Genomic DNA, 20,833 nt, shown 5'->3' on the forward strand with positions numbered 1-20,833 from the left:
AAGAAGTTTTATTTTTACATACCCATTATTTCTCTTCTGCTCACTGACACTGGGATTTGCCATTGCCTTTAGTTTTTCTGTAATAAACAAGCAGTTGCCATGGGAACCCTGCTATTAGTTAAGGCACAAATGTATTGTCACGGGGAGAATAGCAGTAATATTTCTCGTGCTGGGGAGCAGCTCTGCTCCGTGTGGCGGAATGTGGGTGGGTTTCTGCACCGGGTCAGGTGGGATGGGGCCGTCGGGGTGGGGAGCAACACTCAGCAGGGCTTTCCTTCCCTTGAACTCCGAGTTCTGCAGCAAAAAAATGTAAAGCATCTGGGTGGAGAAAAAAATAGAGAAGTGTGATCCCTGAGCTGTTGCACTGTTTGGGATGGGGGCTGCTCTGCTTGGTCTCTGGTGGTTTCTCCTGTTGCAATGGACTCTGGTCCTCTTGCGACGTGCTGAGCTCGGCGCTATAGAGACACAGGAGCAGCGGGTTTGTCTGGATGCCAAATCCCCGAGTGATGGAGCAAAGGGGAGTGTGCTGGGGCAGGCCGAGCATGTTGCTGGTCACTGAGGGCTCATCCAACGAGTTTGGGCAGTGCCGAAGCTGTACGTGTGCTGTTTCTGTAGGGGAAAGCAGGTGGGTCTGGTCCCATCCTACTGCTTGTAGATGTCCCTCAGTCACTCAGTGAGAAGCTTGGGTTGCAATTAAATGCTTCATCTTCAACTCTTCCTCCCGCAGTGACCGGGAGCTGTTGGTCTCACGGTGTTTGCAAAGGCTGATGATACGGGTGCCACGGGGGAAGCTCTTTGCCCAAGGGCATGTGTGGCAGTCCAGAGCTGTTGCTGCAGGACGCCTGTGTGTGCCCATGGGGGTTTTTTCCTGTATTTTTGGCATCTTCAAGAAATGCCAAGCTTGATGTGTGCAGGGACTGAGCTCTGTGCTGCGATGGGCAAAACACATGCATTAATAGTAGAGCACAACCCCAGCAATTTATCCCTTCCCTTGGCCTCGGCACAGCCTCCCCGCATCTGCTGCTGGGGTTAAGTGCAGCCCGGCAATTCTCTGCCATTCCCGGTGTCTCTCTGTGCCATGAGGCTCCGGTACCTCTGGCTCGGAGGTTGAACCACGTGTCGGAGGGATCGCTGGCTCCGGCAGCAGCCGCGGGGGTTCAGGCCCTTGATGACTGACCCATTCCCTGTGGCAATAGTGCTTTTCTTGCAAGTTTTATCTCAGCATATTTTTTTTATGAGCTTTTTTTCAGTCAGCTGGAGATGGAGAGGGATAAATCTGTTACGTTCTCTGAGAGTACAGCCATCCAACGGCTCTTATTGATATATCAGCAACTGCTGGAACACCAGATTTATGACTTCTGGGCTCTGGAAAGTGCCAGCAGAAGGTCTGGGAGCTTTGGGAGAAAAATTGCCTTAAAGGGAAACATTGGTGCAATGGGTAGAATACATTCTTATTGGCAGCAGAGGGAATGAAAGCAGACAGGACTGCTCCTGTGGTGCCAGTGCCTTTGTGTCATTAATAATTTCCTCCTCTTGCACTGGTCCTCTCTGAGCTGCTGAATGGTAGAAGGGAAGGCAGCTAAAGTCACCCCCACTGAGTCACTGGGGCCTTCTCCAAATAAATCCTGACTTCCAGCATTTTTAAAGGATTCATGCAGGAAGGAGCTGTTCTAAAGCGATGGGTTTTATGAATCCAGGAGGCCAAAAGAAGATGATGCCCAAGGGGGACAGGAGTGCATTTGCTGAGGGAATTGGGCAATGGAATGGTCAGAATGATTCTCACAGCTGAGATTTGGATTTTGTAGCAAAGAGCCTGGTGTGGATGGGTTGTTGTTAACAGTATTTGTGTAGACCCCACCTCTCCTGAAGAGCTCTTGGAAGCAGTGAAGCTGCCATTAAGATGGCAAAGCCCAAAGCCAAACCTTTGCTCTGAGGACTTTCAGCCAGAAGCGCAACCCCCCTGTTCATAATGGGGCTTCGCTCTGCCCGGCTCAGCTCGCAGCCCCTTTCACCGCAGGTCTCAAGTCCCATTTGTGACGGTGCCCAGGGGACACTGGTGCCTGGGGGTGCAGCATGGGCAGCCCCCCCTCTGCACAGCGCTTCCCAGCAGCGCAGCAGCTGCCCGGGCAGCTCCAATAACACTGCAATAACACTGACAGCCAGCTTTAATATCCTCAGAGATGTTAACTCCAGAAAAGCACTGTTTCAGATAATAATTTTTTTATTTTTTAATAAATATTTCGTGTAGTACAGAGCGCTACGTGAATACAGGAGTGTCTGCAGAGGTCCTTGGCAGAAATGTTTGGCAACTTGTGCTCGTCTGTGTGGGCGCAGGGACACCCCATCCTCCCGCCCTGGGCAGCGTTAAAGGGTTTGCAGCTCTGCGAACCTCGTGTAGTGAATTTTAGCGCTGATGCAGAGAGGTGAGCTGACAGATCTCTTTGCAGCCCCACGGTTGTCACCTTGTGCCACGTGCTTCGCCCCTGCGCCCCACAGCACAGTGGGGCCAGACACCATGGATGACGGGAAAAGGGTTTGATCAGCAGCAGGATGGGGAACTCATCTCTTATAGAGCTTACAAGTACATGCTGGTGAATGTAAAGAAATAGTTGGGGCTTTTTCTGCAGCAGAGACTGTAGGTCGCAGTGTTGTCTGCCCTGTGCCCCACTGGAGCCAATATTGTACACTTCTACCAGGAGTTGTGACCCACTGTTTGAAATGACTTCTGGGCTGCCAGGAGAGCTGATACTTGCCTTGGTCAGACGAACAAATGCTGTGGGTGCAATCCCTCAAACAAAAACCAGCTGTTTTCTCATTGCTTTCCTCCTCACCCCGATCATTTCTGTTCTGAGACCAGGTCATTACAAAAACCCAGGAGATGTAAGAACACCCTTCTCATTTTACCCAGAGCAGCTGGCAGTCGAGTTATCTTTTACACTGGTGTAAGCAGGAGAGGTACTTGCATAATTGCCTGGAAAAGTGGAAATAACCTGCCAATTTGGGAAATTGTGGCTGGCAAAGTGAGGCTCCTTCAGCTCTTGTGGAAACTGTGGAGGGTGGAAAGCATCAGGATTAGGGCCGGAATTCAGGGAGGGAAAAAAGAGAAGAAAAAAAAGCAACCTTGAAATGGGGCAACAGTCTCCTTGAGGAAGAGGAGCGACCCTTGTTTTTATGCCGTGGGGGCATGGGAATAATACAGTGCTGGGCCGTGTGCTGATGGGGATGTGTCTGCTGAATGGACAATGAGCTAATAAAGCTGGTTCTTTGTGTAATCGCTGCAGGGTTTTTTATTTAATGTGCTTGGTATTTATTTGGTGGTTTCCTTGTAGATCCTGGAGCCTCTACAGAGACCCTGCTGCACTTGCAATGCAGTTTGGAGCCAGCCAGCCCCCTCCTCACGTTACCCACGCCAGCCAAGCCGTGGGGCTCTGGGGCTGGGAGCTTTGAGCAGCAAAGAACAGCACAGGAATGGTGTGGTCCCTGTGGTCCCAGTCAGGTTTAGGAGAAAAGCACCGATGGTGTGTGCATCTGCTTCAGCTGCTGGCACCACCAGAAGTGTGTGTGATGGAGTTATAAATCATCTGTGAAAAGTAAAAGCACATCATGTTTGAGAGGAAGGGCGAACAGCTGTGGGGGAACTGCAGGTAGGGCTCCTTTTGGAGAGGGAGACCATGATCAGCGAGTCAGCATTTGCTTGTGTTTTATTTGGATCCATCTGGCACCCTCTTCGGTAAGTGTTATGAACATTGTGAATAACTGTCTCTCTCCTCCCCCCGATCTTTTCTGCAGTGGTTTCTAGCGACAGCGAGAGTGACTCGGAGTTCAGTTCCTCCAGCCTGGACGACAAGTCGTTACCTGCTGGGTCAAAAGGCTCGCAAGGCAGAAAGCACCGACCAGGACTGGGTGAGGAGTTGCTGTTCCTCGTGGCTGGAGGGTGGGAAGTGTAAAGTGCTTGAACGTCTGGCTCATGGTATGGTGGGTTTTGGCTCAGCCACCTGCCTGCCCCACGCTGGTCCAGCCCACTGGCTTTAGCTGTGCCAAGTGAGGATCTGGTCCCTTCTCACTGGAACAGGAGCAATGGTCAAACTGGTGGTGGGTCACCCCATTCCTTGCAGCCTTTCAGGATCTGGCACTTGGCAGCATGTCTCTGCTCAGCTCCTTGCTCCTGACTTCATAGCACCAGCATTGATGGTGCCTTTTTAGGAGCAAAACAGAGGAATTGGGCTTAGACCCTGTTCCAAGGGTCCCTGGCTGGGAGCGGGGAGGCTGCTACACTCTTAGAACCTGGCCCAGCATCTGCATCCTCCTCTCCCTCCCACAGCAGCATCTCTGTTGTGTCCCCGCAGCACCCATCAGGGAGCCCAGCCCAGCCGTGGGCAGCGTGCTGGGGAGCACCCACTCCCCAACGCTCTCGGGGAGCTGCAGCAGCCTGAGCAGCGAGCAGGGGGCTGCCCCCAGCGCCATGGAGAGCTGCCAGAGCAACCAGCCAGCAGATGGGCGCAACAGCGACGCTGTCAGCAGGGCCCCTGGTAAGCTGAACCTTCTTTCTGAGCAGATCTGTGATTCTGGGACCAAATTGCCCAAAAGCACAGCTTTCTCCAAGGCACACCTGGCAAAGCCGCGGCCTGGGATCACCTTTCCCTGCTGCTTTTCTCATGGCAGGTGCTGTCACAGTGTTACAGCTCATTCCTTCCCTCTTCCCTGAGTGCAGAATCTGTTCTGCGATGTGAGTAACTGTCTGGGGTGGGAGCTGCCTACACCACCCCCACAAGCAGCCGTAGCCAGGTCTGTCCCCCTGCAAAGGCCCTGAGCTCTGATCTGCCCTGCAGCACAACAGATTGAGCTTTCACTGGAGCAAAGCAGAAGTCCAGCAGCTTTATGAGACTGAATAAAAACTGTCCTCATGTTAGATGGCTCTTAAAGCCAAACATGGCTCTTCCCAGAACTCTGCAGTGCAAAAAAAAAAAAACACCAAAAAAGATACTTTTTCCCCCTCAACAACCTTGGAACAATTAAGTGACTGTGAGAGCAGAGGCTGCTATCACATCTGATCTGGAGCAGCTGAAAGAGATGCAAATGTGTTCTCTCTGCAGTTCCCGCTAATCTATTCAATAACCCCTTAAGTTATCGTTTAGCGCCGCTCCCTCCAGAGCGTTCCTGCCGCCCTGTGAACCACCACTCCTTTTGTTCCTGAGCCTGTTTTGTGCTGTGCATATTGAGGCGTAAATTGGATTAGAGGGAGCAGGTTTATCCCTTAGTGCAACATGGAGCCATAGTCCCTCTCCCCATGCTTCCCGCTAGAAATACCCAACATAAAATTGCTTCTCTGTTCTTCCATCACTTCCCAAGTTTGAGGGATTTGCAGTTTTCTTTAATTTTACTTTTTGCAAAGTAACTCAGATGAGTGATACTTCTGCTCTGTCTCTCTCTGGATTATAGTGCTGCCCCAGGCTGGGAGGTTTGTTTTAAGCCCCTACTGGCTGTGGCGTTAGAGACGGCTGAGCCCCGATGTGTGTTGGCTCTGGTGCCTACGGGAACTGCACAGCAGGTTCTGCAAGATCGTTGCAATAGGACAAGGGGTAATGCCTTTAACTAAAAGAGAGAAGATTCAGGCGAGACATGAGGAAGAAATTGTTGCCCCTGAGGGTGGTGAGAGCCTGGCCCAGGTTGCCCAGAGAGGTGGTGGATGAACCATCCCTGGAGACATCCCAGGCCAGGCAGGACGGGGCTCTGAGCAACCTGAGCTGGTGAAGGTGTCCCTACTCATAGCCGGGGTGGCACTGGATGAGCTTTGAAGGTCCCTTAACCCGAGCCGTTCTGTGATTTTATGATTCTAGACTTGAAGCAGGTGGTGCTGGACAGTGGGTGTGACCCCTTGGGTGCTTTTTCTGCTGGTGCTCCGTGGCCATGCTGAGGTCCGATGGGTACACACCTGGACAGTGTGTTTGTGCAGCACTCAACACTTAGAGCTTTCCTACCAGCTGTTTGAACTAACTGCTGCCTGGCCATGACAGCACAAACAATATCTCAGAGGCAGAAAATGCCTTTTTCCTGCTAAAAAACTTGCATGCAAAGCTTGGCACAAGGAGTTAATGCTTTCCAGTGAGATCTCTCCTTGCTAGGCAGGGGAAAGCTAGAAATGACATGTATTTAAAAAATGAAAACCAGAATAATCTCATGAGCCCTGTTAAAACAGTCCCTGAGATGCAGAGAGGATCCTGCTAAGGAAAAGGTTAAGCCAGATTGGCTGGCTAGAGAATATCTGTAAAGATCTTCATTATGTTTGGGGTCATTTATTATATTTCCCAGTTCCTGCAGAAGGGGCTGCTCTGCTCTGCTCAGCCGCGGTGCCTCGGTAGGAGGGTTCCACGGCCCCAGGAGCTGGGGAGGGAGTCGGGGTGGCAGCGACAAGTGTTTCTGGTGGGGGAATGGAGCTGGTGGTGGTTGCAGTCGGCAGGGGCGGCCTTGGGAGCTGCTGGAGGGTGGCAACAAGGGTTCTGTGTCATGTCCCATCAGGGAACCAGCCACCAGCTCTGCCAAAGGTCTCGGCGAGGAGGTGAGGCTGGAAGCTGAGCGTGTGGTGTGAGGCAGGTGACGTGCCTACGTTGGGTTTGCTGTGGCTGTGTGCTCTGCCCCACGGTGTGGGTCGTCTTCAGCACCTCGAGGTGGGGAGGGGAGAAGGAAAGTGAGGTCGTTTTCCCTCTCCACAGGGGTGAGCATGGTCGGTGTTTGTTTATTCCTACAGCACTTAACGTGCCCAGCTGGAGAGACACTGCCACAATGTGATCTGTGCAGCGAACTATTGGCAATCACAATCTATTACATATGAATTTAGTAATCAGCATTTCACAGTGATATGAGTTGTGTGGCCTCATGTTCTGTGCAGCTCCGTAGCCAGTGGTTTGAGCAGATCAGACATCCAGGAGGCTGCAATAGCGAATGGCCTGTGCTTTGCCAGCAGAAAATAAAGAGAAAAGCAAAACCAGTGCTGTAGCCCCTTAGGAAGTGTCCTACTGTCCAGAGGGGCTCTGCCAAAGAGCAGAGGCCGCTCCGGCTGTTCATGTCTTTAGAGGGTGCTGGAGGTGATGGATGCTCTGTGTCAAAAGTGGCAAAACTCTTGGCTGCATCCACCTGCCCTTGGGACAGTCCCTGTGCTCCACTCTGACCCGAAACCAGAGCAAGGGGCAAAGATCCTTTCTCATTTAAATTGCTGATCCCCCAGCTGCAGACTGAGGACATTAAAAGGAGATTTTGCTATAGTTTTTCTGAAAGACTCTGCAACTTTATAACACTGCATTGGGAGCAAATTTGTGCTTTGTATTAGCACCTCAGGTGTTGTTCTACCGGTGACTTTCTTTTCGCTTCTTTTTCTCACCTCTGCTCTAATTCTGCTCTCAAGTGCGACTTTGCAGAACACTTTAGCATCCTTAAATCCCAGGCTACAGCTAGAACAGGGAATTAGGGAGTGGTACTGCAAATGCAGCTGCCCTGATAGTCCACAGCCCTTTAAGCCTGAAGGCCAAGATGACAGCGTGGTTGTGCGGTCAAGGGAAAACAAGCAGCTATTAAGCAGAGGGTGTAGGTTTCCAGTGTGTTGCTCTGGCTCCGGCTGGGGTTTGGTGAGGCAGATAATGAAGCCTGGGGTTTGTCATAAAATGACTCATTGTCAGAGCTGCATTGGGATTTAGGCAACCTTAGCCCACGAGCCAAAGTTGCAGAAGAGAGTGGTGAGTTGAGAGGCTGCCATTTTTTTATATATGTATATATATATATGTATATATATATGTATTTACCACCTATTTTCAAGCCCTTTCAAAAGCAGCATCATTTCTGAGTGTCTGGTGTTTCTTCTTCTTCTGAAGCTCTGGTTCCTGAAGGTGCCCGCTCTGACCTGATACCTGTTAAGAAGAAGGTCATGCTCTGGTTTTCCTGGAGAATATTTTATCCTAAGGAGAATGAAATTTGCACACAGAAAAGAAACACAATCTTTCTTTTTCCCCTCACTTGCCCCCAGCTAGGGACGTGACTCACCTTGTTCTGGCCGTAGAGCTAAATATGTTAAGAGGTTCCTCAGTTTCAAAAGAGCAAAATGCTCCCTATTGTTAATTATGACATCTTTATTAAAGAAAAGGGAATATTAAACAGAATTAATCAGTATCGTACAGTGGTTTTCATAAGCCCATGGAGAGCTTTTAATGGAGACAACATCTTTAAGCTTGGACCTGGCTGCTGCAGGGGGTAAATGAAGAGCAAAAGGCATCTCAGATGAGTACCAAGTTCTGCTTTGGTGGGTCCCACTTAATAGCACTGTCCTCAGTGTCTTCTGAGGAACAGGTCAGTCCCGTTTGGTATTTTGTGGATCACCTGAGCAACTCGCTGGTAGGGAACGGTGAGTGAGCTCGGCGTGGGCTGTGGGGCTGGAGAAAGCTGTGATTTGTGCTTCAAAGAGGAGGTTTGAGGAACAGCCACAAGATAAGCTAATGAACGAGTAGTCTACATCTGAGTGCAAATCCCAGTCTCCACATCTCTGCTTGTTTGCCAGTGCGCTGTCTAAATCATTAATACTTCAAGAGTGGCACAGCAGCTGGCAGTTAAACAGAGCCATGTTAAATAGCGGTGGTGCTGATCTGGGAGCTGAGGCGATGATGGCAGCACGTGGTGGGGCGTAGGAACCGCTGTGGCTCGTGGTGATGGGGTGAGACCGGCTGGAAGGACCAGGAGGTCAGCAGGTCCGTCCTGGACCCTTCTCCCAGGGTGCTGGAGCTTCTGGATACCTGCCCGTGGCTGCTGCTTGGCAGCTGTCACGGGAGAGGCTGCGGAGAGCTGAGCAAAGGGCCTGGAGCTGAGAGATGGGCAGGAAACACTGCTTCCAGCTCTCCTCATTTGGGGAGATTTATGCCCTGTCTTTCAGGAATTCACTGGATTTAGAAATGAGGTGGTGTCACTCTCTCCGTGCCTCCCTGGCTGGGGTAGACATCAACTTTTGCTCATAAATATGCAAGCTGTTAATACATGAGACAGGCAGAGCCATTCTGCATTATTCTCAGGGCATCTTTGAAGTTAAAGCATTAACAACTTCGTTTTTTTCATTCCCTTCTGTTTCTCAGATGTCTGCTTTGCTCCCTCAGGGACGATGAGTAGGTAACATTTTGCTTCAGCGGGTCTAACTACTCCATTCCACGTAGGAAAAAAAATTGTCCTAACAGTAATTAGGCTCCGAATGGGATAGTAATTTCTTTAATGACTTTTCTTCACGGCAGTCTTTGGGGAGGTGACTTTTGTTTTCCTGCGCTTGGTGAGAAAGTCGCTTAAATGTTTTCAGGCTGCTCGCTCCCTCATCTGTGCGATCTGCAGCCAAACAGCGTAGTCTCGCAGGGCTGGCTTTGCAGTGAAATAGGTGGGTATTTGGCTGCATTTATACATAAAATGTGTTTTCGGGTAGTGGCAGCATTAGGAAGTGATTCAAGGTTTGCATTCTCGATACAATGCGTATGTAAATATGAACCTCAGAAGAAGCACAGGCCTCGTTCCATGTTTTAAGGAATTAAAGTATTTTTGTCCTCGAGTGGTAGAACCAAAACGTTTTCATCTCTTTTGAGCCCGCCTTGGAGTTAAGTGAATAAAGGCTTGAGGACGTAAAAAATAAATTACTTTCACTATTTCTGTAATTCTTTATGGAGTTTTAAATTGAAGACTTTTTCCTTGAAAATAGAGGAATGACAAAGACTCATTCTCTTGCCACTTTCACTCAATATATCTGGAAACAAGTCTGCTGCTGAAGATGAAACTCCTATTTTTGTGCCTTTTTTCACATTACAGAGGTCTGTGCTTTGGTCTTTGATCAAACAGCCTGTCTGGCCTCCTGCCCCCATGTCCTCAGACTTATTCTCTGCCATTTGCAATACATTTACTCCTTGCGCTTCCAACTTTCTATTCAGCGTTTTGCACAAGGCACTGAGGGCGATAGTTGATGTAATCTTTCAAAACAAAGCATAGGGGAAGGAGCATGGGAGGTCAGTAACACAGAAGTTAAAAGTCTGGATTTTGGAGTCTTTGTAAGTATGTTGAGAGGTTTGATGGCACGGGAGGTTATCTTTCAGCTGGAACGTCGGCCAGGAGCGGGTGGGAGGAATTTGCAGGACTCCCTGTGCCTTCTGCATGAACATAGTGGCTGGAAATACCTCCTGTCCTTTCTCCAGGAGTCAAGGTAATTTGTGGCCTCTTCAGTTCAGGGTGGGACAAATTCGTACCAGCCCACCACCACCTTAGAGCCTCCCCATTGCCAGCCCTACCTGTCACCCCCTGCACGTCCCAGCACACCCCGAGTTTCATCAGGGGCTGCTGGAGTGATGAGCTCAGGACCGTTTAGTCGTGAGCCAGGGTGTCTTGTGCAGCAGAACATCGCTCTCCTGTGCCCGTCCCCAGACATGGGCGACATTCTGCTGTGGCTCCTGTCCACGGCCTGGGCATGTGGGGACAAGGGGGTCACAGGGAAGCCCTGTTGTGTGGCATATAGGTGCTGTCACCTGGTTTGGAAACCTCTGAGAGCTGAGGCTTGGCTTTCTGACTTGGCCCTCTGAGTGAAGTGTGTAGCAGAGGACTAGTTCTAGCAGTACAACTCCTTTCTCCTTCTTTCCTCATTTCTTTCCCCTGTCTTTTCTTTAATAAAGTTTAATGGGCCCTGACTGCTGACAGAGTGTGGAGTAATGATGCACAGACGTTCTCTTCATTATTATTTTTAGGAAGCATTTAAAGTGGCACTGAGCGTGGAAAAGCAACCTAAAATAACTTTGGCAAGTCTCTCACTTCTTTCCAATCAAAACTTTTGTCTTTGTATATTTTGAAGGCAAACGGTCCGTCCACACCAGAATGCGATGCTGATGAAGGTGAAGACGGAGCTGCTTTGTGTGGATCCACCACTCGCCCCTTGCCAACTCCTGTAGACCTCATTCCAGATGACAGTTGCTGCTGGTGGTGACTTTATGATGCCGGCTCTTGCACAGGCGTCAGCAACACGATGGCACCTGGGAAAGCGCCTGCCTGTCCTCGCTGCCTCGCTGACCTGCTCTGTGGTTCGGTCTGGTCTCCCCTTCCGACTGACACACACTTTGGGGTGCTGCTCGGAGAGGGGTGCGGTGCTGCCGTGTGGTCCAGAGCCGTGTTTGGGGAAAGGGCCACACAAAGTGCTCACGGGAGCTGCAGAAAGGTGCATCACCTCTCCTGTCTCTGGCTTGCCCAGCCCAGCGCTGCATTCAGCTCCTGGCTTTGCCGTCCTCAGAAGAAGGGGAAATTCACCCCAATGCCCACGAAGTGGGGTGTGAGGAGACCACAGCCCTTCTGCTGCGTCTCAGTCCAGGGGTGTCTTTCCCTCTGGGAATCCCAAGGGTGAGACCAGGGCTTCGATTTGCACTTGATGCCCAGGGTGCCACCTCTTGTGTTTCTTGTCGTCGTCATTCTGGTTTGAGTCGGTATGTGTTTGCTGGTGGCATCCCAAACGAGCTGGTGAAGTTGTCTTCTCGTTCACTTCCCCTGAGGTCTCTGTCTGCTCAGGGAGACACTTTAGTTCATGAAGAAGCTCTTAAAGAAGTTTGCTATGAATTTTCAGTCTCCTGGCTCTGTGTGTGTCCTGTGGTGAGGGTGATGCTTTGGTAGGGGGGTCATGGGGACTGTGTGTGCTGCAGCTCCTGAGAACGCCCACCACCCCATGACCCAGCCACCTGCCTTTGTGCACCCAAATTGGATAAAAGCTTTCAAATTACTTCATCTTGTTAAGCTGTGCAGATTTCTTCTCCCACATACACACCTCTTACATGAGCAGAGGCCTTTGGTGTCATCGTGAGTCAGACCATAGAAAGCTGTGTGCCCCAGTCCTGTTTATTCTCTGGGATGGTCAATTTTCTTATCTGTCAGGCCTTGGAGGGAAAATGAAATTACTTGACACATCTAGAGCCATTAAATCTTTGAAGGCCTGAACAAAACCCACACTAGGCAAGTAGGAGTCTCTGGATTTTTATTAAATGCTTTGGATTTGACCCGTCTTTTGCTGAAAAAACAAAGGATTTCAGAAAGTTCCCCCTGAAATCATAGCTTTAAAGGCAATTTGTGTCTGTTAATGTCAGCCTTTCCCTTGGTTATTACTCTTTTGTTCTGTTCTTTGCTGCCGGGCGCTTTGTGTGCATGTAGTATATACTCTTACAAATGGCTGCAGTATGAAGATAAATGAGATTGGGTGCTGAAACGCTCTAACAGGAGATCGGAAATCAATCCTTGGCTTTCTTGCTAAATGAGCATGGTCCAACAGAGGACCATTCTCCTACTGCTGTTCCATCTAACATGCTGTGGCTGGTTGCTGGGGAAATCCTTCTAGCTCTTCCTCCGTGATCTGTTTCTGCCCTTTTAAAAAGGAAAATGAAACCTGTGGGTGATGTGGACTCTTTGAGATGACGTGAAGAGGAACCACTCAACATGAGCTTCACAACATCAGCGGTGGAGAGAGCAGGGGATGAAGGTGAGGGATCCACTGAGGGATACTTCATGTCGTGGTCTGTGTTGTTTAAACCTGGCCATTGAGACTCCGCCAGCTGCATTTCTGAAAGGGGAAATGCCAAAATTATTAGCTGTTTCTGGACAAGTAAATCCAGAAGTCGGCTTTTGCTGGAATACCGGTATGATTTCAGAGCTGAAGTCCCGCTGTTTCTTCTGAGAGCTGTAGGGTCTTCAATTTCAGAAGCGTTTTTCCACCAAAAAAAGTCCTGTCTTGCCTTGGAGCTCTTGACAGCCCCGCTGAGGCTGCCTTGCTCACACTGTCATTACCGTGGTGCCTCAGACAGCCTGGCCTGCCAGCCCGAGTTAATGCCTTAGAAGAAGGAAAAGGAAAAAAGACGCTTAAAAAATGACTCAATTTCCTTTAAACCCGTTACTTTCCCATCAAAAACTCGATGCCAAGTTGGAAAGAGTTTTTAAAATTGAGCATGGCATTTCTAACTCTCTTGATTTTCTCGTGCTTCATTCCAGGGCAGGTCAGGCATGTTTTCCCCCCCACCTCGTGTCCCAGTGCTGCAGATTGTCAGCTCTGCACAGGGACCTGCTCATGCTTGCTGGCTTACTGTGCCCCTTTGAGGCATGAATTTGGTTTTTAAATGAGACTGGGTTTTGTAAAACACTCTCAGAGAGAAATTTGGGACTGCCTTTGTACCGGTGAGACTGGAAACTTTTCTTTCTTACCTCTGTATTTCACCTCCATGGAGTAATTCCACCTGGGTTCGAACCAGAGCTGTTCAGTCATCTGTGGAAAGAGTCCTCTTGGATCTAGCCCAGGAGAATGCGATCTAGTCACGTTTGAATGGGATAGAGGAACATCCTCAGCTCTGTGCACGTATTTTTTGTTAAAGATCACTTTCTCCTTTGTTGCATCTCTCTTGGTTGTGTTTTGTAGCTTTGGTTGGAATATTATCCGAAACCTGTACCCGTTGACTGCCTTTTGAGGTGGCTCAAGGTGCGCAAGAAGGTCTCAGTGAATGGTGTTCAGTCTGCTCTGGTCGTTTGTGTTTCTTTTATTATTTTGTTGTTCTTGTCTCGATCCCTTGTAACTTTTATGTAGTGTTTTACTACTGGAAACAATAAAGCTTTGGCTCAGAAACAACTGCTTGCCGTTCTTGAAACAGTAAGAAGTTCTTTTTCCATTCCCAGGTTGCAGATACTCTCCAAATCCTTGGGCGGGCTCCAGCGAGGAAAGAAAATAATCCAGCCGGTGGAATGGTGATTCACACGGCTGGAGCGTAATTGAATTCTGCATTTGAAAGTCATCTTTTGTCTTGCCCCTCTTTGGTACCTTGTGCTGGCAATGGCACAAGGCACAGGTCTGCTCCTCAACCCCTGTGTGGAAGGTTTTGAGTGTTGTAACCACTAAGCATAAAGCAGCACCGATTGTCATTTTGTCAAGTGCCGTCCCCATGGCCTCCCAAGGCTTGTCACTCGCTCCGGTTTGACAATTGGGGTCCATTTAGCTTTGCCGACAGAGAAGCGTCTCCGCATTGTTCGCCAAGCGTGTGCGGCCCTGGCTGCTCCACGTTCCCTTCCACTTGGCATTCAGCTTCAAGGTTTCAAATGGCTTTTTAATCTGTTTTTGCTTTTCCCATTTTAAAAGCGCCTCGATAATTGCTGTTGGGATTGTTTTGCTGGGGAACTGCCATTAGTCCAAGGATGGAGTGTCTCAAGGACTATCCACCTCTGTTGTTCCTTCCCCGCTCCGCTTGCCATGACAACAACCAGTAGATGGGAAAGTTGACTGCAGGATCTCTCTGAGTCAAAAACACTGGCCGTGAACTGCCAAGTTTCCATGTTTGGTTTTCACAGCGATAGTTTGAGGGGAAGGGGGATGTTTTCTCTGTGGGAACAGTGTGTAGTAGTGCAACGTGGCTGAAGGAAACGATCTCCCATTGTTTAGACAATGTGTTTCTGCCATTACTGAATCAGACGGGCGTCCTGGACTCTCAGCTGGAGTGTCTGGACAGTGGCACTAAATGGCAGGTAATCTGTTCAGATGGCTGAAGTTTATGTGTGAAATAAAACTTCCCAGCAGTTGTTCTTCTCCCTTCCTCCCCAGCCCTCCCAGAAGACGTTTTGCTCCAGGGAAGGCGTTTGGCAGCAGCGATGTCTCACCAGCCCACCTCTCTCATTTCTCCTGCCACCGCTCCCATCGCTTTGTCATCTCCGTGATGCAGACTGCTCTTCCGCTCAAAGCGCCTCGTTTCCTCAGGTGGGTGCGATTGAAGGAGAGTTCAGGGAAGTTCTTCTGAAGGGCTGATGCTGCTATCAAATAATGAGACTTCCAGCAAGCGACAGGTAAGAGTCTTGTGGGAAACCTTTGTCTTGAGCTGCTCATTCAGATTCCTTCCTGACCATTGCCTCTCATTAGCAGTATATTCAGGTAGTGCTAGAAACACCTGCCGTGCTTGAGAGGCACGAGATGAGGATCTTGCTGTGTAGCTTTGTGGCAGCGCGAGGACTGGAGCACGATGGATGCTGCCTGTCAGCGACGTGTGTCCAGCGCACAGCGGCACCAGGCACAGCCTCATACGCCCCTTCCCTGTGCCTCCCTCCCTACAGACATGATTTCTTTCATTATCTGCATGGCTGAACACAAAAGCCGGTGCGGTGCTGCGGCCGCCTGCACCCCACTGCCCAGCGGTCCCCATGCAGCACCCAAGGGTGCTCTGACCCGTGGCTGGGAGCTGCACTTTTGAGGGGGGAATTCAGACCCTTTGAGGCAGAGGGATGTGCACTCTCACCTCTGTGCTTTGCAGAGGTTCTGTGGGTTGGTTTGAAGGCACCCGTTGCGTTTCTTTTCCCTTCCGCTCGTTTCTGTCTGGCACTAGGCGCTGTTTGTAAAATCTTGGAGGGATTATTGCTCGTGTTTTCCCTCTCTGGAATGAGTGGCTCTACATCATGTATTTATGTTTTGCCAGGAAAGATGGATTGTGGCTTTAAAGTATTTTTGTTGTGGACTGTATCAGTTGAACAGCAACTGCTCTGAGCCCTCTCTCAGCCCCCACCTCTCCCAGGTGCTTCCCTGTCACTCAGTAGCTGACCCAGTGCAGCAAACAGGCGTCACCACCTCTCTTCCTCATCAGCTCTCCTACCAGCCTAATCAGCGTAAGCAGTTATTATCTGGGGCTGGAGACTGGCTGCTAATCAGGGCCTTATCAGCACCATCTGGGCAAGGGGTGCTGGCAGGGACACCTGCCCCCTCCTGAGCGCCACTGGCTTCTGCTTTCAGAGGTGCCCTTGAGTGAGTATCACAGGACTGTGGATGCTTTTAATTGTCTGCAATTAAACATCCCACTCTGGCTGTCCTATCCCATCCCATCGGAGCAGCCCCTCGCGTGTGGGAGCTGCCCTGGAGCAGCTGCCTTCTGTGCTCTGTTATGGGAGCTGGATGGAGTGATCACATCTCAAGACAAGGCTGCTCTGCTCTGTGGTGACAACCCTGCCCAGCGTCCCCCAGCTCAGCTGCTGGTGCTGGCTCTGTGGTGGGTGTTTCTGAGGCACATTCACCCCCAAAACAAACCGATGCACACCTGGCCCCTGCACAGGGACAGCAGCTGGATCACTGAGAGTGACTGAGCCCAGCGTTATTTATTTTTCTGCTGGTGAAGCCGGGCTCAGGAGACCAAGAAAATCTCAATGAACAGCTGAGCCCCACTGCAAGAGAGCAGGGGTGAGCGATCGTCAAGCCACTGACGGGACAGACCTTCATCTTCAAATGACACTCATGCAAAATTAAACTCCTCCAAGCAATCATACCATGATCATTAAAATGGTGCCTCGGAGGACAGAAAAATAAACTGAGAAACGCAAATTAGGGATATAAATCTTTCTGGCTATGTCTGGGAGGTACCTTTTTAATTAGCATCATTGAACAGCCTTGATGTAGTAAGTGCTAAGTAGGAAACTTGCCAAAATTCCTCTGTTTTGATAGCAGGTGACTTGTGTTCTGTTTGAATTTCCACCTTGTGATTGTTTTTCTGTACTTGCCGGAGTTGCTGTGTTGTCTGTAGCATGAGGAATTAGCTGCTGTCACCCGGGCTTATCCGATGCCACCGCACCGGGGACGAGCTGCCTGCGCCCTCCTGCCCCGGCCCTCTGCGCCTGCGGACGGCTTTGCAGCTGAGGCCCGAGGGATTGCAACGCTATTTCAACTAAGTCTTGTGTGCTGGAGTTAATAGGTTTAATCGTGTTTTTTGGTCGCTCGTACAGAGCCACACGCCTCAGTCCTGTGCGAGGGACCCTGCTCGGGGCATGGAGGAGCCTCCTGCCCCGTGTGCCCCCTCTGCACAGCTCTGCTCTGCGCTCTGGGGATGTATTGCGTGATGAATGAGAGTATCTGTGTGAGGATTTGGGTTAGGGAGTTACTGAGCCTTTGTGTTTATACCACCCCTGTGCATTCCAGCGCTTTGACGCTAATTGCTGCCATCATAGCATGAGTCTTTTTAATGCTGATAATGTTTGTGAGTTATTGGATGCTTGGCCTGGACCTGCCTGGGGATTGCAGGCGAGATGTCCAGAGGTGCTGCCGTCTCCCAGGCGTTGCATGGTTTGCATCCTGCTGTATTTATTCCGGCTGCCTTTGTATCACCCTGTTTAGCAGATCACTGTTCCTGACCTGTCACTGTGGGAGACGGTGGGATTAGGATGATGGAGTGGTTGGAGAGGATAAACAATCATGATGCTACATCGGTGCAGCCCAAACAATGCTTTGCTCTTTCATATTTTCTTCTTCTGTCGGTTTGCTATTCAAGTGTAATAAGATCAGCGCAGATAATTTGTGTATTCATACAAAACATAATTTTCCCTCCTGTGCTTTACCAGCTGCACTGCAGTCAGAAAGGCAAATATGCACTTTCTTTTGCATGGCTATGAATGAGTGCATCTGTTCCTCGAAGACAGGGAAAGAAGGCCGAAATGTTTGGAAAGGAAAGGAAGAAGTCAGGCAGCCTGTTTCATTGCCTGTGTGGGGAGGGAAGTGGACAGGAATTGGACTTCTGCAGCATGGACTTGGTCCCACACTGGAGTCTTGGGGAGGTGGGTGAGACACCAGCATGTGGGGAAGGCAGAGAAAGGGGGTTTGTTTGGTGGGGGAGCAGCCTGTGGAGGCACAGCCACTCTGCTGCAGGGTGGGGATGCTCAAGGGAGCTCAGCCCCCTCGGTCGGGGTCTGCAAAGCACCATGCGTGGGCACCAGAGCCGGGCACGGGGCTGGTCCAGCTGCCTGCTCGCCACATTGACTCCGCTCTCGCTGTGCTGCTTCGCTTTGCCTCTGTAGGACTTGTCTGGGAATATCAGAACGCAGACTGGAGCCGAGCTGGGCTGTGCTTGGTCCTTCCTAGCTGGAAATCACAGTTTCCATGCTCCCTGGGCTCTTTCTCTTCCTGCACCAGTGGCTGCATCCCTGAGCTTTCATCTCTGCATCCTTGAGCCTTCATCTCTGCATCCCCCAGGCTCTGCCTGATGGTCCAACGTCCCCAGCGATGGCAGGAGGAGGTGCAGGGCTAGAGGTTATATGGCAGTGGACCTAATTTACTGGGCTGTCCTCCCTCCTTTTTCTTTTCTGAGAGAGGTCCACTAGAGAGGCGAGGGGAGGGAGGAAAAGGGGTTTAATTTTCTCCTGTTATCTGGTGTCTCCAGCTGTGAGCCATGCTGACAGCCCTGGCCTGATCAAACACTTGAGCAGCCTTGATTCAGTGTCCCATCTACATGGTCATAAATAATGTATGTGCTGTGCCTGTGCCCCTGCCTGAGCCCAGATCCTGGCAGTGATGTCCCAGCACGTTCCCTCCTCCTGTTGCCACAATGTTGGGCTCCCGCCTTCATTGCTTGTGACACGGAGTCATTAGGCATTAACAGCTGGCATCAGCGCCTAATGACACAATCATGTGCAAATGTGTTCTCCCTCCAAGCAGGATTTTTTCAGCCAGAAATGCTGGTTCTCTCCCTCCAATTGAGATGGAGCCTCTCCGACCCCTCTGCCAGGCTTGTCTCTATTTCTCTTGTGCTTTGTGAGTCCAAAAGGTTCTAGATATGGGAACTGAGCACTGCTTCGGAGTGAAGTACAATGCACACTACTTAAAATAGAGGATAAAAGTTTACCAAAGCCACTGGGAGCTTCTCAGCTGCCTTCCAGCCAAGGGTCTTGACATGGTTTTTAGAAGTCTTTAAATGTCCCCATTTAATAGGCAGGTGGTTAGAGCAGAGGGATGCTAAATGCCACGCTTTGAAGCTGTACGAGGCGGGTGGTGCTGGGAGCTGTGCAGGGCAGGGACCAGGTCTGGTCTGTGCTGTGCTGGGGAGATGCTGTGCAGCCCAGCTGGTGAGTGAGACTGGTCACATTCCCCCAAGTGTGCAGCTTCTTAATGCTGCTTCTTTTCTTTCCAGTTCCTTCAACTGCTGGAAGTGGTAAGAAACCAAGTGGACATCAGTTGACTTGGGTGAACAGACCCCCAAAATATCAGATGGTCTTGTCTGAGCAGTGCTTTGATTTCCGTGGCAGCATTGTTACCTGCACTAGTTAAGGGGAGCAAGGGCATCCCAGCAAACTTCGCACCCAGCTCCCCGCAGGATTTGCTGCTCTCGTTGCTGTTGATTAGTTCAGGCATGTTTAATCCCAAGGGCGCTTCGACGTTTAGCTCTTTGCATCTTGCAGGCCAGTGCATGGATATAAGTCACTGTAATTTGCAAGCTTTCAGTGGTGGCCAGGCTTGTGCTTACTCCAAGTCTTGATGGAAATGGTTTGTCTGTTTTCTTGTCAACAGCAATTTCTGGGGCTGGAGATGCTCAGGGAGTGAGTGGGCGCCTCCTGGTCACTCCTGACTTGTAATTGCCGGGTCTGCGAAGGGATTTGGTGACTCCCTGTGCAGCTCTACATTCAAAAAGCACTCAGGGACGTTTCGTCAGGCTGGACGCCTTGTGCCCTGTAATTGTGTGGGTGGGCTGCAGGACTCTGTGCTCAGATATTACTGCTCTGCTTCAGTGCTGGAGCAGGTTCGGCTGAGGAGGACGGGGGGAAACTGCTTCTTTCTTACAGCCCTATTGATGTGGTGTTGCCACCAAATTGTTGCAATGCGTCTTTGAAGGGATTTTTGCCTTTCTGTTGTCTGTGGTTGCAGAGTCCATCTTTCTATGTTAAGAAATCAGGAATCAAGTAATTGAATCTCTCTCCCCCTTCCTGTACAATCAAGTAATTGAATCAAAGATCATGTGATTTTGAAAAAAAAAAAAAAAAAAAAGACAGAAAAGAGTTCATTTTGGATTCGCTTTATTTGCCTCTTAAATCCTGAGCTTTGCAGCCTGCTGGGGGTGTTTTACTGAGCTCTTTCCACAGCCGTGAGTAGAATGGACTTAACTGTCCATTGTCCTGGGAGCTGGGCTCTCCGGAGGTGACGAGTCCATGGGGATTGGGAAGGGGACAGTTTTAGCCTGGGTGACCCCAGTGCTGGGGCTGTGTTGCTCCTGAGCCCTACCTATCCCAGATGAGGTATAACCTGTGTAAGACCCTGAGGAGGAGAAATGCTGCTGTGTTGTTGGCATCTGAGTGGCCTGGGCTTGTGCCTGACAGCAGGAGACGATCCCTGGGGTTGAGCTGCCAATGGCCATGACTGGTCACCCAGAAAGCTGCCGAGGATGCAGTTGGACCAGCTTCATTGGGATGCAAATGGATGTAAATTCATGTAAACATATGTCTCGGTGCAGGTAGTGGCTCGTGCCCAAATTATGCAAATGTTCTAATCCAATAATGCTAATGTCATGATTATCCAGCAACACGATGTTCATTAATATGGTTCCCTGGCTCTTACACCCATCACTGTCAACATGATTACGCTGAGGCAGAGACTTGCAGTGTCTGTGGCAAGTGGAGCTGGTCCCAGCGAGGGAAGGGGACGGCGGAGTCGTGATGGGACCAGGAAGGATCATTCACCTGCCTGGTGAGGCCCAGAGGTGCCACATGTCCTGGGGAGTCCCCTCTGTGTGCCTGGCTGTGGTACCACCCAGCTGCTGCCCTCTCCCCTTAGGCCTTTCCTCCCAGCACCAGGCTGGGAGCAGACTTTGCAGTCCCCAAAAGCCTGCAGAAGAGCTAAACGAGCTTTTCCTAATATCCATCGGTGTGATCAGATGAACAGGACTAGCAGGGCCATCTAGTGACTCCTCTTGCTGCTTAATGACCTGGGAGGTGGCCCCCTTACATGGGTATAATTCTAATGTTTGCAGTTTGAACCATGATGTGTCCACTTCATCCTCCATCTCCCCACTTTTTTCGCTGGTGGTTAGCCCTTTGCAGT

The 20,833-nt window shown here is 50.3% G+C and overlaps 1 protein-coding gene across 6 annotated transcripts in view; it reads left to right on the forward strand.

Annotated features, from left to right (window-relative positions):
- The window catches only part of RPH3AL (rabphilin 3A like (without C2 domains)), a 41,224-nt gene extending 27,582 nt beyond the window's left edge, over positions 1 to 13,642 (forward strand). For all 6 annotated transcript variants that reach the window (XM_071816851.1, XM_071816848.1, XM_071816850.1 and 3 more), the window contains 3 exons: positions 3,790 to 3,903; positions 4,347 to 4,529; positions 10,847 to 13,642. In XM_071816851.1, coding sequence (XP_071672952.1) covers positions 3,790 to 3,903; positions 4,347 to 4,529; positions 10,847 to 10,881 — 332 coding nt within the window. In that variant the 3' untranslated portion in view covers positions 10,882 to 13,642. The remainder of the gene's footprint in view (positions 1 to 3,789; positions 3,904 to 4,346; positions 4,530 to 10,846) is intronic.
- The last annotated feature ends 7,191 nt before the right edge of the window (positions 13,643 to 20,833 follow it).

This window comes from Patagioenas fasciata, chromosome 19, assembly GCF_037038585.1.
Source record: "Patagioenas fasciata isolate bPatFas1 chromosome 19, bPatFas1.hap1, whole genome shotgun sequence".
Taxonomy (NCBI): Eukaryota; Metazoa; Chordata; class Aves; order Columbiformes; family Columbidae; genus Patagioenas; species Patagioenas fasciata.